At 37.8% G+C, this 16,683-nt stretch overlaps 1 protein-coding gene and 1 non-coding gene across 2 annotated transcripts; both read left to right on the forward strand.

Moving 5' to 3' along the window:
• Window positions 1–397: 397 nt before the first annotated feature.
• On the forward strand, window positions 398–470 carry trnak-uuu (transfer RNA lysine (anticodon UUU)). Its single transcript has one exon. It is a non-coding gene; the product is annotated as a tRNA-Lys (tRNA).
• Window positions 471–3,126: 2,656 nt separating this feature from the next.
• On the forward strand, window positions 3,127–16,033 carry LOC134001411 (scavenger receptor cysteine-rich type 1 protein M160-like). Its single transcript, XM_062441026.1, has 10 exons — window positions 3,127–3,298; window positions 5,145–5,483; window positions 7,355–7,642; window positions 8,523–8,825; window positions 9,121–9,426; window positions 9,639–9,962; window positions 10,978–11,280; window positions 12,094–12,402; window positions 12,502–12,813; window positions 15,719–16,033. The coding sequence occupies exons 1-10, from the start codon at window positions 3,196–3,198 to the stop codon at window positions 15,745–15,747; spliced, it is 2,616 nt and encodes an 871-aa protein (XP_062297010.1). The 5' UTR covers window positions 3,127–3,195; the 3' UTR covers window positions 15,748–16,033.
• The last annotated feature ends 650 nt before the right edge of the window (window positions 16,034–16,683 follow it).

A 16,683-nucleotide genomic window follows, 5' to 3' on the forward strand; every position in this document is an offset into this window, starting at 1 on the left:
ATACCCCGTCGCCATCCTAGGAAACGGAAACTCCCGCCCCGTCCTGTTTTTACCGTAAGAAACAAGTTGGCTGACACCGTTACAATACAAAATACACTGTATACTCAGATCGTAGGTAGTGGTAGTGTTCACTGTTAAGTCATGGTGACACATTCTGTCTTACCGATGGTTACAGCTACACTAAGTTTCACTTTGTAGCTATGTGTGCCTGACCAAGCAGGTATGATATGTTAACAGCGTGTAAACATGTGACGAGCTGCTATTAGTGTGTTCAGTCTGAATATTGAATCTTCGAAATTGCCCCCAACGTGTAAGGAGTATCGATCATTTTAAATGCTTAAAAGTATCGCCGTATGGATATCCTTCAAAAATCCTCGTAAATTGCAATGTGTTCAGAGCCCGGATAGCTCAGTCGGTAGAGCATCAGACTTTTAATCTGAGGGTCCAGGGTTCAAGTCCCTGTTCGGGCGGAAGTTCTTTTGGCAACCTCGATGAAAATGAGTTCAAGAAATGTTTACAATTTTTCAAGTTTGTCTTAAAACACAATCAGGTGTCCATATGAACACATATTCGCTGTTATCATTCCTCGTGTTCATACTGACTATTAAATAATCCCCAATTGTACTTTAAGTGGAAGTGATGGCAGCCAAACTCCACAGTGTGTCCACACATTCATTTAAAAGTAGATGTGAAGCTTATATGAGGCTTCAGCAGTCTGGGTTACACATATCAAGTGGATATCTGACACATCAGTCTTTTTAGCATCAAATTCATCAAATACAAGTATGGAAGCAAAAAAACGGTGAATCTGTCCTTTAATAGCTTATGAACATTTCCAATTCCAAAAAGTTTTCAAATCAGTAATAAATGTGAAGTTACATTTCAGTTCAGACTGAATATAAATTATTGATAATGCTGCAAAATGTGGTTGTACCGACTGGATTTATTATTATTATTTTTACCTCTGTGCAGGATGACGTAAAGCCAGCATGTCGCACCAAAATGAAAGACTGCAAAGTGTACAGACACGAGTGACTATACTTATTATGGTTAAGTCTAAAGAGAGACATGTTGAGTAGGATAAAAAACACATGCAGTAATATCTCCATCATGCTGTGACGTATGTCAAGACGATAACAGCTAATGGTCATTGTCATGTGGCATGTGTAGGATCTCCATGTTCTACATATAAACTAGTTTTTCTAACCTTTCCACAGGTCTGAAAATAGATTGAATAATGATTGATTTCTAATGAACATATTACTTACAGCAGGCCTTTTCGTCTGTGAAAGACACATAAATACTTTTTCATTGTCATTATGGTGATGCACTGGGGACAATGAAATACTTATTGAGAATAAAAACATGACCTTGCCTGTCCCACTGCTCCAAAATAAACAGGCACAATGGCTATAACCACACATCTACCTGTGCATGCTTGCAATTTTGCTGTAGCCCAGTACTAACTGTCCAATTTTTACTGATATTGAGCTGTGAAAATATAACATTGTGCAGACATTAATTCAACATTCTGCATACAGTTGAATTCACTAAATGATGCAAAGCTGATATGTAGTTTAAAAAAAATTTAGCTAAAAGGTTCATTTCTAGCACCAATGGAACATCCCACCATTTTATGAAAAATTGGGTGACATATTGTCGTCCTTTCAGTCCTCCCTCTTGTCTTTCTTTTCTTTTTTTCTTTTTTACAACCATTATTGTATTTTGTGAAGCTGTTGGGACCATAAACTGTATATAAAATGGACGTGAAATCCGTGACGTCACCCATTGGTTTGTGGACTGCTGCTTGGAAGTGAATAGTATAGGATCTGAGCAGCGCCATCTTGAAAATTTCAGGTGCATGCTGGGTAAAACCCCCCACAGATTCTACTTATATGGGCATCAGGGGGAGCATGAGGCGCCCTCCTGAACCTGTGAACCAATCAACCTGTCAATCACGACGTAGCCACGCCCTAATGCATACCCTGCTTTATCGTCAAATATAAAATCAGGGAGGCCAAAATTTCCCCAATGAACATCATACTGCATTGAAGAAGGCTTTAAACTAGCGATTGAGACCATAAACACATTTTGAAAACGTTTACTGAGGTTATAAATCAAGTGAGAAGTTGGTGAATTCTCCATTGACTTGTATAGAGACGGAAGTCCTTTTGACACCAAAACGGTCGCCCCCTGGTGGCCTTTTGATAGAATGCAGTTTTAAATTACTTCCGCGTTCGCATCATTTCAGAGGACCAGACCTCCCCGCCTGGTTGGGACGTTATACTGCAACTGCACTTCTCCTCACTCGACACTAGATGGGGGTGTTTTGGCAATACAGAGGCTTTCGATGGTTAATTATTGCCAGAAACAAGAAAAATAAAGCGTTAGTACATTGGTACATTGTAAATAAAATATTCTATTAATGTTTATTAATGATGATTTTAAAAAAATAAACTAATGTTCTATTATTTTTTAGGACCCATGTCATTCAAGGGCCCTTAGAATCACCCTAACTTTTCACCTCCTTACTGCTCCCCTGACTGTTTGTATGTTCAGGGTAAAATGAGCCTCTAGATAAGACAGTCAAATAGATTCGTTTCTGTTTTTGTTTACTTTGCTTATATCAAATGAAATGTGGACTTCAGTCTGAGGGTAAAGCTAACATCATATCTCATTTATGTAAAACCAAAAAGTCTACATCTTAGAGACATCGCTGCTGCAGGTAAACATGAGAAACTGTTATTTGTGTCATCTGTTTTTGTTACACAGTGGAAAACTTGCTATAAAAGATCAAATAAAAGGAATGCAATACAGTGTGATGGGTGATTACACTGAAAATATCTACATTTTGCATTTCAGTCTCTTTTTATTATACAGTGGACAATAAATAACTTAAGCTTTAATTTCTACAAATGACTCACCTTCATGAACTACACACCGGGTTAAATATGATACAATGAAAGCCTCTGTTAAACTTTAGGGTTGCAGGCTCCTTTACATGCTAAAGAAAATAAAAGAGAAAAGGTAAACAAGAGGAAAGGTTGTTGGTCATGTAGGTGAGGCAGCTGGCTATAAGCTGCAGGAATGTCTTTGTAAACTACAACGTTGTTAATACAGTGCAGAGTACAGCCCTGCTGTGTTGACTCAGTGAGCTACCTGAACTCAATCACAATCAAAAGAGCAGAATTCAAAATGCTGTCAAGTCAGTGGTCAGTGGTTTTCAAATGGTCATTTATAGGATTTAGTTGTTTTGTTCTGCTAACAACAGAGACCTCAGGAGCAAGTCAGTCTAATGGTGAGTAACTGTGTGCTTATACTGGTAATAACAAGACTACTAACCCTGTAAAGTCTGAACCATCAAATAATTGCCAGAAATTCTAATATTTTGAAACTGGAGTGTTTATTGTATTGTATATGTATAAATAGCACTTTGCATATGTCTTTTTATTATTTATATGTCTTATATTTATCATATTTGATATATGCTATTTTTCATAGCATGTTTTTTAAACAAACAAAAACATATGAATACAATGTTGTTTGAAGCCCTTATAGGTCCTACATAAAGCTCATCACCACCTACTAAACATTTGATGTATCATGATGATACATAATGCATGAAATGCAATAAAATGACAATTGACAGACGTACAGATAAATGACTTTTTTGACATTTGATACACACATTTTCAACAGGAATTAATATAATAAAATAAACTACAAAATATGTAGTAATTCAACACTGCATTAGGTTATCTGTGCACTACATGTATCTAATCTTATACATAAGGTTTCTCAAGAAAAAAATGATCACACTGATGATGTAGAGCTCTCTAAAACTCACGTATCAAATATGATTGACTTGGCATTATAGGGTTAAGTGTGAAAATGGAATGGATAAACTTACATACAGTATGCAGTACTAATGTAGTGCTCTGCATCCATGTGATTTGGAGTGTTGATTTGGAGTTAGTGTGAGTATATATTTATGTTTTTGAACTGAGACGTTAGAGCTACATGTGGGTCAATATTTGGATATTTTTCTGCTTCAAATTCAAACCCACCGCACACACAAGTGATGAAACAGGCTGTTTATGTTGGGCATGTAAGTGACATCATGATCACTCCCGATCTGTGATGCATCCATAGACAGGCAACGCAGCGCCTTTTACTCCTCAAATGCACCAGAGCAACAGTAAGAGCGATGTCTCTCTCCATGCTCCACGCAAATAATCTCTTATCAAGGATTTAGATTATTTTAAGAATTCCTTTTCCACTGAAAAAGTAAAGTTTAGTGGGATGACATCTCTATGGCAACATATCTCACTTCAGAGAACATCAGATATGTTAGCAATGTTTTTTGGTTCACATTCACATCTAGCTCTCGTCATTAATGAGACTGACTCAGTTTGCTGAAGTTAAGGGCAAGACAGTTTGTACCTTTAATTTTTCTTAAATGTATTTATATCAGGGACCATGTACAAAAAAACAATAATCTTAAAATAGAGAAAAGATGCTCTGCACCAGATTTAGCTACCAGCTAATTTCCATCTGCAGTCCCTGGGCAGGTACAGGAAACAATACAATACAGAGTAATTAAATAAGCCAACATACTATTCATACCCACACCAAACACACAAACACACACACCTCATAGGAATAACAGAATAAAGATATCAAAATACATATATACGTATATCAAAGTGATAAAAAGCTCTGTTGTATTTGCTTGTAGATTTAACGTCTTCAACCTCAGTGAAAAGCCTGTTTTTTACTGACTCACCCGAAATCGGATCACAGTTGGTAGACGTGTTACAACTCACAAAGAGGCACAAAATATCCTAAGCAGTATTTTGGGTAGATGTGTATAAAAATGATGCCAAAGACATCTAAAATATATGTTTTATCTTTTATGTTTATTATAAGTGTGAATTCTGAAAACAGCTGGCAGCTCTCTTATTTTCTTAAGAAGATGCAAATATTGTGGTTCTGTTTGATGACTTGATGCAGACAAAGCAAAGTAATGGACACTGTGATTCATGAAAGTATGAAGCAGATCAACAGACAGTATATGATACAAATGTGAAATAAAATGCAGCTGTTGCACTTTGACTGCTTCATTGTGTTCTCTCCCTGTTCAGACCCTGTTGATGCACGGCTGGTTGAAGGAGGCAGCCGCTGCTCCGGCAGGCTGGAAATGAAGCACCAGGGGAAGTGGAGAACACTGAATGTGAAGATAACATGGGGTGAAGCCACAGTGAAAGTCGATTATGCACAAGTAGCATGCAGGCAGATGGATTGTGGCACTGTAATCTCTATAAAACACCACAGCAACAACACTGTCCATCGACCGGCCTGGGAGGTCAATGTTCTGTGCGATGGCACTGAGCACACCCTGAAGGAGTGCAAAGACTTGTCATCACGCAGAAGAGTGCAGGGGAAAAACCTGACGACCTCCAGCACGGAGGTGGTCTGCTCAGGTAACATAGGGAAAACGTTGTATTTTCATGTCAAATCACAACAGTTTTACTATTTTCTCAATCAAGTTTCCACATCAAATATTTACCCAAATCCTTCATAGTACAGTTTTAGCAGCAGAAAAGTTGAGCAACCGCTCTTCACTTCTGTAAACATCTTTTGAGCAAAAAGGGTGCATGAACTAAACTTATTTTAACCCTTACATACTGTTTGGATCAAATTTGACCAATTTTGACATTTAACAGCTGTAAAAACACCCCAAATGTTGTTCTTTTATCCTGAAATTTAATGACTTATCCTAAAGTGGCCTAAAATGCACAAAAATGAAACTATTATGTTATGTTGAGAGCCCGACCAATATGGGATTTTTTAAAACAGATACTGTTTTTAGAGTAGAAAAATTCGTCAATAACTGATATAGTGGCTGATATAATGAATTTTTGAACTCGAATGAAAATAGACCTTCTCTATGTTGATTGTTCACTGATCTTGCACTGGTATGACTATGCAAAGGTACTCAGAGGGCTAGTTAATTAAACAAGTAACAGGTATGAAGTATATTTAACACTGTTAAGCATTTCTAGAAATGAACACTAAAAAAACAAAGAATAAATAAAATAGCAACACCAGTGTAGTATCAGTCATTATTTCAATTGATTGAAATCCAATCAGAATTCCTTTTTTCTTGTTTATCAATAAATGTCATTACCATTGTTTCGCCATTCATGAATACACTGTAAAAAAAAATCCCGTCGTTTTTACGGAAAAAACTGTCAGCTGTGGTTGCCAGAATAATTCTGTAAAAAATATGGCAACACTGTAATCATCTTTACATAACAACATGTGTAATCAACAGTTAAAAATGTATCAAATTGCATTTTAATCCAGTTAATTCAACATTGGATTTCTGCTGAATTAGAATGACCATTACGCTATTTAATACATTTACATCAAAAACCCAAACTGCTTATCCTCTCTAGAGGGTCGCAGGGGGGCTGGAGCCAATCCCAGCTGTTGCTGGGCGAGAAGTGGGGTACACCCTGGACAGGTCACCAGTCCATCATAGGGCTAACATATAGAGACAAACAGCCATTCACACCTATGGACAATTTAGAATCTCCAATGCACCTAAGCTGCATGTTTTTGGTCTGTGGGAGGAAGCCAGAGAACCCGGAAAGAACCCATGCAGACACAAGGAGAACATGAGGTGACAGTGCTAACTACCATGCCACCTGATTTCAGTTGTCACTTATTACACATAGAAGCCCATTTCACTGAAATATACCAAACAACATTATTTAACTGGAAAAGCCTCATTATAAGACCACAATTTAAGTCGTTTAACTGATTTTTTTCTGTAAATTCCCCTAATAATCTACAAATAATGTTATTTTAACACAATCACTTTGGCATTTAAACTGTATTACATGGCTTTTTGTATTAGGGGTTTTCTGTGTTTAAACTACAGTATTACATATTCTTTCTTTAAAAATTAATAATTTTAATTAAAATTAAAATTATGTTTGGTTTAGTATTTAGTATTTAACTGTAAAGTAAACAATGCTCCATTGTATTTATATTTACAGACTTTTTTTTTTTTTTTTTACAGTACACTCTCTTTGCTCTATGAAACATTAATCAAGTTTTAATCACACATTTATCGATCAGTCAGATCGACTATTGATGCATTTAAAGTAGATCTGTGGTTCACACTTTGGTATAGATATTTTTTATGAGGGGATTCTTAGACTAGGTCAAAATTGACCTAGGACATACTGTGAGGGTGTAGAATATGAGCAGTATGTAAGGGTTAAGGTTTCCCTTTAATTAAATCGCTCTCTGTCTCTCTTTCTGTCTGTGTGGTTGTTTGCAGAGTCTGTGAGGTTTGGGAATGGAAATGATATTTGCTCCGGCAGAGTGAACATAAAGTCTGATAACGGTTGGGCCCCAGTGTGTGAGGAGGGTTTTGACTCCGAGGCTCGAAAGGTGGTCTGCAGAGAGTTTGGCTGCGGGCCTCCAATGGTCTCTAGGGATTCATCTACAGCTGAAGAAACCCTGGCCTCATCGCAAAAGCTTAAGTGTAATGGCAACGAGTCTCGTCTCCAGGACTGCGCCAGCTCAACCCACACCTGCAAAAAAGCTCGTTCCTTTACATGCGAGGGTACTGTACACATCTTGTTTTTTCAGAGCTAATGTAAATTGTGGAACCATGCTATCTACAACAGTAGACTAAATAATAAATACTGAATTTGCTTGACATGACCCCACAGACTTAAACAGTGCTGGAAGACTGGAGTCAGCTGTACAGGCAACAGACATTGTTGTGACTAGCTGGTGAACATATGGAGATAGTTTAAGAGGCGGATATTTTTCTCAGGAGCTGGAGGAAACCAAGAACAGAGCAAAAAGTAGAGAGAATAGTGGATTTACATTCATCAGGGGACCAGAACTGTGACTGAATAATAATAATAATACTTTTTATAAAATCATAATGTCATCAGTAACTTTCTACACAATGATCCCTTAATATCTTATTTGTGAAAAATATTCTAAATATTAAAAAAAATCTTAGTTGACCAAGTTTTACCTTATAAAATAGGAACTTCATATTTGTCTTGTTTTCAGCAGAATATATTCACATGTTCTCCTATGGTCAGCAATGTCTTGTATTTCATTGCAATCTTTCCGTGTTGTAAACTCAAGTTCCACTTCAGCAATTATTCCTTATATTTTCACAGTAGCAAGGTATTTGACCAATCAATGCCAATCAACTATGAGTATTATTTAGAAAAAAGGTGAATTTTAGTGAAAATATAGCCCAGCCATGAAAGGTTCTGTAAGTGAGCACCAAAATGTTGAAATGACTCTTGAATGGTGTCAGGTAAAAACAGTAGGGGTCATGTGTGGGGAGAGCCACCTCACACCAAGACCAAAGAGCCTTGTTCCAGGTTCTGTAAAGTTTTTCTTTAATGCAAACAATACACAGAGTGCATGAAACCTCCTATTTACAGATGTGCACTGACTCTCTCGTCTCTGTCCAGGTTCTTATGACGTGAGACTGGTCGGAGGAGAGAACAGCTGTGAAGGCACACTGGAAGGAAAGCATGAAGGTGAATGGAGGCCCCTGGTGCATGGTTGGGATTCATGGAAACCACAATACTCCAAGGAGGTTTGTGAGAAACTAGGCTGTGGATCTGTAATCTCGACATCGTATCGTTATCTCCAAAAAAGGCAGGATGTGTGGGAGCTGTCATACAGATGTAGGGACAGTCGTACTGATTCCTCATTTTGTAAGTCCTGGGTTGCAGGAAGTTCGACCACAATAAAGACTGTGACATGTGCAGGTAATTATAAAATGCCAGTACGTACATACATCAATATTGTAGAGTTTGCCTTCAGCTTTATCAACCACTCAGAGTCACAAGCTGTTAATATAAAGTATTCTTCTTTAAACAACCCCCTCTCCTCCCACACCCTCTCTCTCTCTCTCTCTCTCTCTCTCTCTCTCTCTCTCTCTCTCTCTCTTCTCTCTCTCTCTCTCTCTCTTCTCTCTCTCTCTCTCTCTCTCTCTCTCTCTCTCTCTCTCTCTCTCTCTCTCTCTCTCTCTCTCTCTCTCTCTCTCTCTATCCCTCTCTCCAGAAAATGTGAGACTTGTGGGAAGGCCTGACAGATGCTCAGGCAGGTTGGAAGTCAAGTCTGGTCCATCATGGGCACCAGTGTGTTTGGGACCCTTCACCAAAGAGAATGCACAAGTTACCTGTGCTGAACTTGGCTGTGGGTTTGGAGATGAGTATCATGGAAAGTCTCTTATAAACACTGCACAGGACACAAGTCTGGTCTTCAAATGTGGAGGCAACGAGAAGCATCTTTTAGACTGTCCCACAGACACACTCAATGCCTCACATGAGGACTGTGGACCGTTTACAACTGAGGTTATATGCACAGGTACACAACAATACAAATGTATCCAGAGTTTGATACTTTGGATATATTATTTGACAGTCAAATGCCCCTGCATCACTCTGAAAACAGTAGATTCGATACTTGGCCTATCTACTTCTCTGACAGATCACATGCAGTGATTTTTTTAAATACATATTGGGTAACATTAAAAAAATAATCTGACTCGTCCCATTTCTCTTTTGTTATCTTTGCAGAACGTCCAAAGGAGCCTTCTATCAACATAATCACAATGAATACAGGGAACTATGATACTAACTACAAACCTGATGTTTTTAAGGGTCATCGCTTTGCCATATCTTGTTCCCCTCATTCACTTTACAAACCATTCTCCATCCGCCTCAGATATGAGGTTGACGGTGACAAAGCTGCTGAGTGGATCCAGACAGCTGTTGAAGATGCCATATTCCTCTTCCCTGCTCCAGAGGATGCACACCAAGGGTTCTACGAATGCGATTACAACTATGAATTCAAGCCAGAGGTTTTCTCCAAACCGCAGACACTCTATCTCACTATGAAAGGTAAACCTGAGTTAATCACAAGCAGTAATTTTCTAGCTTAATTTTTTTAAATTTCTTAGCATTAACCCCAACTTTAACCCTTACCCTGACCCAATATGTGCTGCCTGTTGCTGTCTTATCCTAAACCATATAAATATCTAGGCTTTATTTTGACTAGCATCTGCCATTGAAGGAAAGAGTCAGGGGGCAGAGATCAGTTTCTAAACAAAGTCAAATTACATAGATCTGTGATTTTCCCTCTGAAAACAGCTTACAGCACAGAAACTGTGACGCTCAGTGCAAACTATGGGTCTGTTAATATTGAGTAGAAACCTAAATGACAAATGTATTGTCTCATAAAAAAAGACATGAGTGGAACCTTCTGTGAAGAAAAAAAACTGCAACTACAGAGGTGAGATCTCTGTGTGCAGTTAGATTCAGGTACATTCTGTCAGCTGTAGAAACAGGTAGGTTCATTCTGGGGGGGAAAGGTTTTGTTTGTAATCTTCTTTTTTTTTGGTTTGTACATGAACTGTGTTAAATTGGTGGACAGATGGACTTTGGACTGGGTGATTAGGCAGAAAAGCTTTTTTTGTGGCAGTTTATTGACCTTTGTGGGCAAATGGTGTCTTAACCACTCTGTTGTTTTCTCGTTGACTGGACAACTTTTGTCCTCCTGGGTCAAAATTGACTCGGTCTGGATTGACTGTTTACAAAGCATATCAATTATCACCCAATGTTAGACCTTTTTCAGACAACTTCATTCCCACTTATTAAACTGTGAGAAGGTTTTACACATATTTTTTGGAAATGACGGCCAATATACCTCATTTAAATGAAATTATACCTATTTGTTTGTTAACGCCTGTTGTCCTTGGGTCAGTTTTGACCCGGGAGGACAAAAGGAGGGTTGAAGCACATGAAGGCTTAAATACTTTTGTGTGCATTACATAACAGACAACAACAAGTACCACTACATACAGTTTGCTCTAAATTATGCTTGGCTTGTCTCTGATGTTTGTTATTGTAATTGCAGAGCGCCATGATGTGAGGTTGGTGGATGGACACAGCCGCTGTGCTGGCAGGCTGGAGGTAGAGCATCAGAAAAAGTGGAGATCAGTGAGTTACCAGCACTCCTGGAGTCTGAAGGAAGCAGCTGTGGTGTGCAGGCAGCTCGGATGCGGCACGGCTTTTTCAACCAGCAAAGTCGACAACTCACCCGAACTTCTGACTAAGTGGCGCTTCCAGTCGAATTGTGACGGCTCTGAGCGTGCTCTGATGGACTGTGGGGTGGTGAAGAATTGGCCTTCTTCTTCGACAGTTGAAGTGGTCTGTACAGGTGAGAACAGCTGAGACTGCTTTGACCTACAGACAATGGATGTGTTCAGTTCTGCCTCCAAAAACCTGCATCAAACTGATACTCGATGGAAGTATTTATCATTGCTTTCATTGTGACAGTGCACTGGTGCCTGCTCACAATGTAACATTAACACGAACCTAATTCACCAACGCACTAATTACCTTTTGTCTCAAAAAACAGCGGATTCTTCTTACTGTAATCATTCTTCCTGTTCAAACTGGGCATTGGAAGACCCTCCATAATGCACTTTCAATGTAAAATCCATTACAAAAAGTATTTAAAAGTTGATCTGAAGCTAATATGAAGCTTCAGCCATCCAAATGAGTCAAATCAAGTCTAGATATGTTTCAACGTTACAGTCTTTCTAGTGCCAAAGTCCCTTTTTTTGTTACTATATTTCCAGAAACATTATATAAACATATTCTTCTACCACAGCTCAACAGGGAAACACTAAGAGGGAATTTGATGCTGAACATACTGTAAATGTGTCAGATATCACTTGATATGACTAACTCTGACTGCTGAAGACTCATATAAGCTTCACATCTACTTTTAAATCTGACATCTGAGCCTTCAAAAATTGCAAACCTGTCTTAAGTATCAGAAGCAGCTTTTATTACAAAATGAAATAAAATGAAAGACTGATTTGTTGGATTCTGTCCGATGATCTATGTTTTATCAGATTAATACTATATTGATGCTGGAAGATTTTCAGCAGAGAGAAGCTAGTTTATTCCTGCTTTCAGTGTTGTAACTGTACCTGCACTCTCCTGTTTTCTTCTTTGCTTACAGACATTCTGCATCAGCCGAGTATAGCTATCATCTCTGGGCCGTCTTTTACTGAGGATGCAGTGCAGAGGATGATCATGGGCCACATCATCATCATCAATTGCTCTGTGGAGGCACAATACCCCGGAGGTCACTTCAGCCTTAAAATCAACAATGTCAACCAAACCCACAGCCTGACCCAGCCAGCTGTCAATCACTCTGCCGTCTTCACATTTACTGTGACTGAAGGGAACTACAGCTGTGTTTATCACAACTTTCTTTTAAATCATAACTTCTCCTCTGAGAGCCTGAGCCTCCCTATCAAAGTCACAGGTAGGAGAATAGAATTTATACATTTCTTTACAAATCATTGTTATAACTGTGTTGTATACGGTTGTTAGATGTGTTTTCTACTTGTGTTATCTTACTTAGACTATACAAATCTCATGTTGGACGACGGTGGAGATGAGGACAGCAGCTGCTCTGGAATGGTTATGGTGAATTTAGAGCTTGGGACAATACTGTTGAGTGCAGAGTCTACAGTGTGGGACCTGAAGCACGCCTCTGTGGTGTGTAGACAGCTGGGCTGTGGTGATGCCATCTCAACCAACACTGTCACTCTTCCCACAAAGGAGAAAATGGCACTTTTTTACTCTGACTGTGATGGATCTGAGTCTGCGCTGCTGGACTGTGGAACTACAGTGGAATGGTTTTCCTCCTCATATGTCCAGGTGAACTGCACAGGTGAGACGTTAACAGACACCAAGATGAACACTAGTGGAGAAACACTCAATCTCTAAACACTGTTGTCCTCCTGGGTCAAAATTGACTTTTTATAAAGCATAAGGTATAAATTAACTCCCAATTCTGTGTTAGACCTTTCAAGACAACTTCATTCCCACTAATTACCACAGGTTTACACTTAATTTTAGAAATGATGGTCAATATGCCTAATTTAAATGAAATTATACCACATTTTTGAGTTAATGCCTGTTGTCCTAGGGGCAATTTTGACCTGCAAGGACAATGACCGTTAAAGACCTTTTTTTATCTAGCTTGTGCCTCTTGGTTACTCTAATGGTTAAATTACAAATGGTTTTGAAGTGGTTTTCAACAGTCTTTTTTTTAACAATGTTTATATTTCTTTTCATCACAGTGCAGAACATGGTATATACAATGTATGACACTATTATAAAAAAAACAAATCAGCAATCAGACGCTTTGCCTGTAGTAGAGCAAAGTTAGTAAATGTGCGTTCCGTAGCTCTCATATTAAGGTCTTTTGGATACAAGTGTAACAAAATCACAATGAGATTTAATGCAATATGTACAGATAAAATGATCGTAATTTTATGTCTCACCTCCCCCCAGAGTTTCCTAATCTGGTCACATTCCCAAATACAGTGTATGAATGTTCTTTAGACTCATTACATTTAAAACATGTATCTGGTATATCATTGTTGTACCTATGCAGCTTGGCAGGGGTTATGTAGGTCTGCATTAGCCAGTTGTATTTGGAGTAATTTTAAATTAGTGTTGGCTGTTTGTGTCTGTGCCTTTACAGGTTCTGATCCAGTCATCATTAGACATGTCCAATTTTAATTCTGCCCTCCATGTATCAAGTTTAAATGTTGATGTCTCGTTGGAACCAGATGCAAGGCAGTTGTATATTAGTGAAATCCAACTTTTATTACTTTTCTTGTTGATCATTTCCTTGCAGGCATTACCAATGATTTATCTTGCATAGAAGAGATAAAACTCTGCAACTGCAAATATTTAAAGAAATGTTTCGTTGGGATGCTATGTATCTGAGAAATTTCCTCAAATGACATTAGAACTTCCTCCTTGTATAGGTCAGATTTTCTGCCTTTTTTTGCCCACAATTTGAATTCCGCATCCAACTTGCTTGGTTTAAGTGAGACGTTACCCCAAATTGGGCTAAATTGTGATAGGGAATTTACTATTTTCATGTGTTTCTTTACCTCATACCATATATTGACCATATTTAATACAGTAGGATGGGCTGTATTCATTCTCTGATTTTTTAGTTCAGCTGAGTTCAGATATAAAATTTATATCAGATACCATTACATTTAATGTAATGGTATCTGAGCACATTGTGATTTTTATGTCCGTCCATGATGTCATATCAACAGAAAAGTAGAACTTCAGGGTACTCAGCTGTGCTGCAGGGTAGTACCAACAGAGGTTAGGACACTTCAACAACCCACATCAAACAGAAGGTACAACAGAGATCAGTGAACTCTAGGACATTTCTTATTCCATATACATTTTCTGATGAGTGGTGTTATTTTCTTAAACATTCCTTCAGGTGGCGCCAAAGGGATATTTTGGAATAAATATAAAAATGTAGGTAGTATATTCATTTTAAAAATATTTATTCTTCCTATCAGAGAGATAGGCAATGAAATACATCTTTCTAGAGATTTGAGTGTTGAGTCCACTACAGGTTTGTAATTTATTGATGCTATATTTTCTAACTGAGGTACTAGTTTAATACCCAAATAAGTAAACCCAGTTGAGATTTTAAAAGATATATGTTGGTCAGAATCATGTCCCTCATTTTCGTTAAGCCAACATAAGTGAAGATTTTGAAATGTTCAATTTATATCCAGAAATATTACCAAACAAGCCCAACACATCTAACAATGCAGGTATAGAGGTGTCTAATTGTTTTTAAAATAAAATGACGTCATCCCTGAAGAGAGCTATTTTGTGATCTGTGTTGCCAATTGTAATTCCCTGTTAGTTCTGATTGCTATTGCTAATGGTTCTATAGCTAATATAAATAAAAGTGTTGACAGAGGCGAACCCTGTGGACACCCTCTTGTGATATTAAAGGACTTGGATGTCACATCATTTGTTGGTTTTTCTACAAGTCTTAGTTCTGACAGCAGCTTGCCAAAGTGCATTAACCCAGTAAAGCCTGAACCATCCAATAACTGCCAGAAAATTATAATTCTCTGAAACCTTCTGACAAATCATTAAAAAGTAATTAAATAACACTTTGCATTATGAGTTTTGTATCATATTTGATACATCCAGAATTGTTGCAATCTGTTTTTCATAGCATGTTTTTTAAACAAATAAAACCATATTAAATACAACATAAAATGACATTCTATACCTACTATTGATACACACATTTTCAACAGGAATTTACCATAAAATAAGCTTCAAACTATTTAGTAATTCAACATAGCATCAATCCAGTAACTATTTGAATGTTTTTCTCACCTTAACTTTTTCTAAACTGGCAAATATATCCTTACTTGCTCACTAATTGACAACATTTATCTTGGATGCCTCATATAAAAGATCCCCTGGTGGTTTATCTGTGCACTAAGTGTATCTGATCATATACATAAGGTTTTAACATTGATGTAGAGCTCTCTTGTATCAAATAGAATTCACTTGGCATTAAAGGGTTAACTGTGTTCCAACATTAACACTGTTCAAAAGCAGACTGTAAAACAATACATTTTCTCTTGTACATTTGATGATCATATATATATATGTGCGTATGTATATATATATGTACACACACATATGATGTACTCAACTGCATAGAAGAACTGTCACACAGTTGAGGCACATTTTAAATAACTCTTTCTGCTGTGTCTTTTCAGGCCAGCAGGGGGCACCAGGCATGAAATAGGAGTGTGAAGCTGTGATATTTGAAACCTGGATGTTCTTCTAAGATGCAGTAAGACTTCTGTAATCTACATTATAGTAGTGTTTCATTATCAGAGTGGATTGAAGTGATTAACTCCAGATGCTGAAAAGATGGAATAAGAGTCTCAGTTGTATTCCTCTTGTTTTATTCAGGAATGTGAAGCTTTTGTTCCAGTTTTTTCAGATTTTTGGTGTATCATTTCTTGTTGTGTATTCAGTTGTCTCCTTGTTTATAAAATGTGCTGATCAAATAAAAGGTATCTTGTGTTGCCGTGGAGACCGTGTATTTATTCAGTGCATTTTCAGATCTGTGAAGAAAATGTGATTTGAATGTAGAACTTGAATGTGTACTATTTATCACACCAAGTAAGACAATCACAGAGGTGAAGCCTGAAGTAACAACGCTGCCATGTTTTTAACTCGTACTTACTATGCACTACTTCCTTCAACGTGTGGGACATCACAACTAGTTTGGAGCCAGTTGCGGCCAAGTATGCAGCTTATGGGAGTGATGTGTGAGTGTGATGTGGAAACTTGAAACCTCCAATGCACACACTCTGAGAATGGACTTTACAATGTCCTTGCACCTGTAGGCCTGTCACAATAATTATCGTCTTATCATACAATAATTATCAACATCATCATGTCTATATATGGACTTATCATATGATACATGGACATGATCTTGATCATTTTTTACCTCAATATTGCCACACTTCACATTAGCAGCTAAGAGGCTATTCATGTCACATTGGCTAAACAAGTAGTGTCCTCCATTCCTCACTGTGTACGTCCTGAGTGGAGACTGCAGATGTGAGTGCTGCTGCTTATATGGCATTAAGCAGTTATATGGTTTACTTGACTTGACATGATAACCACAAAGTATAATTTGATTTTGATAACAATTGTATTCCATTAC

This window comes from Scomber scombrus, chromosome 2 (assembly GCF_963691925.1).
Source record: "Scomber scombrus chromosome 2, fScoSco1.1, whole genome shotgun sequence".
Classification (NCBI taxonomy): Eukaryota; Metazoa; Chordata; class Actinopteri; order Scombriformes; family Scombridae; genus Scomber; species Scomber scombrus.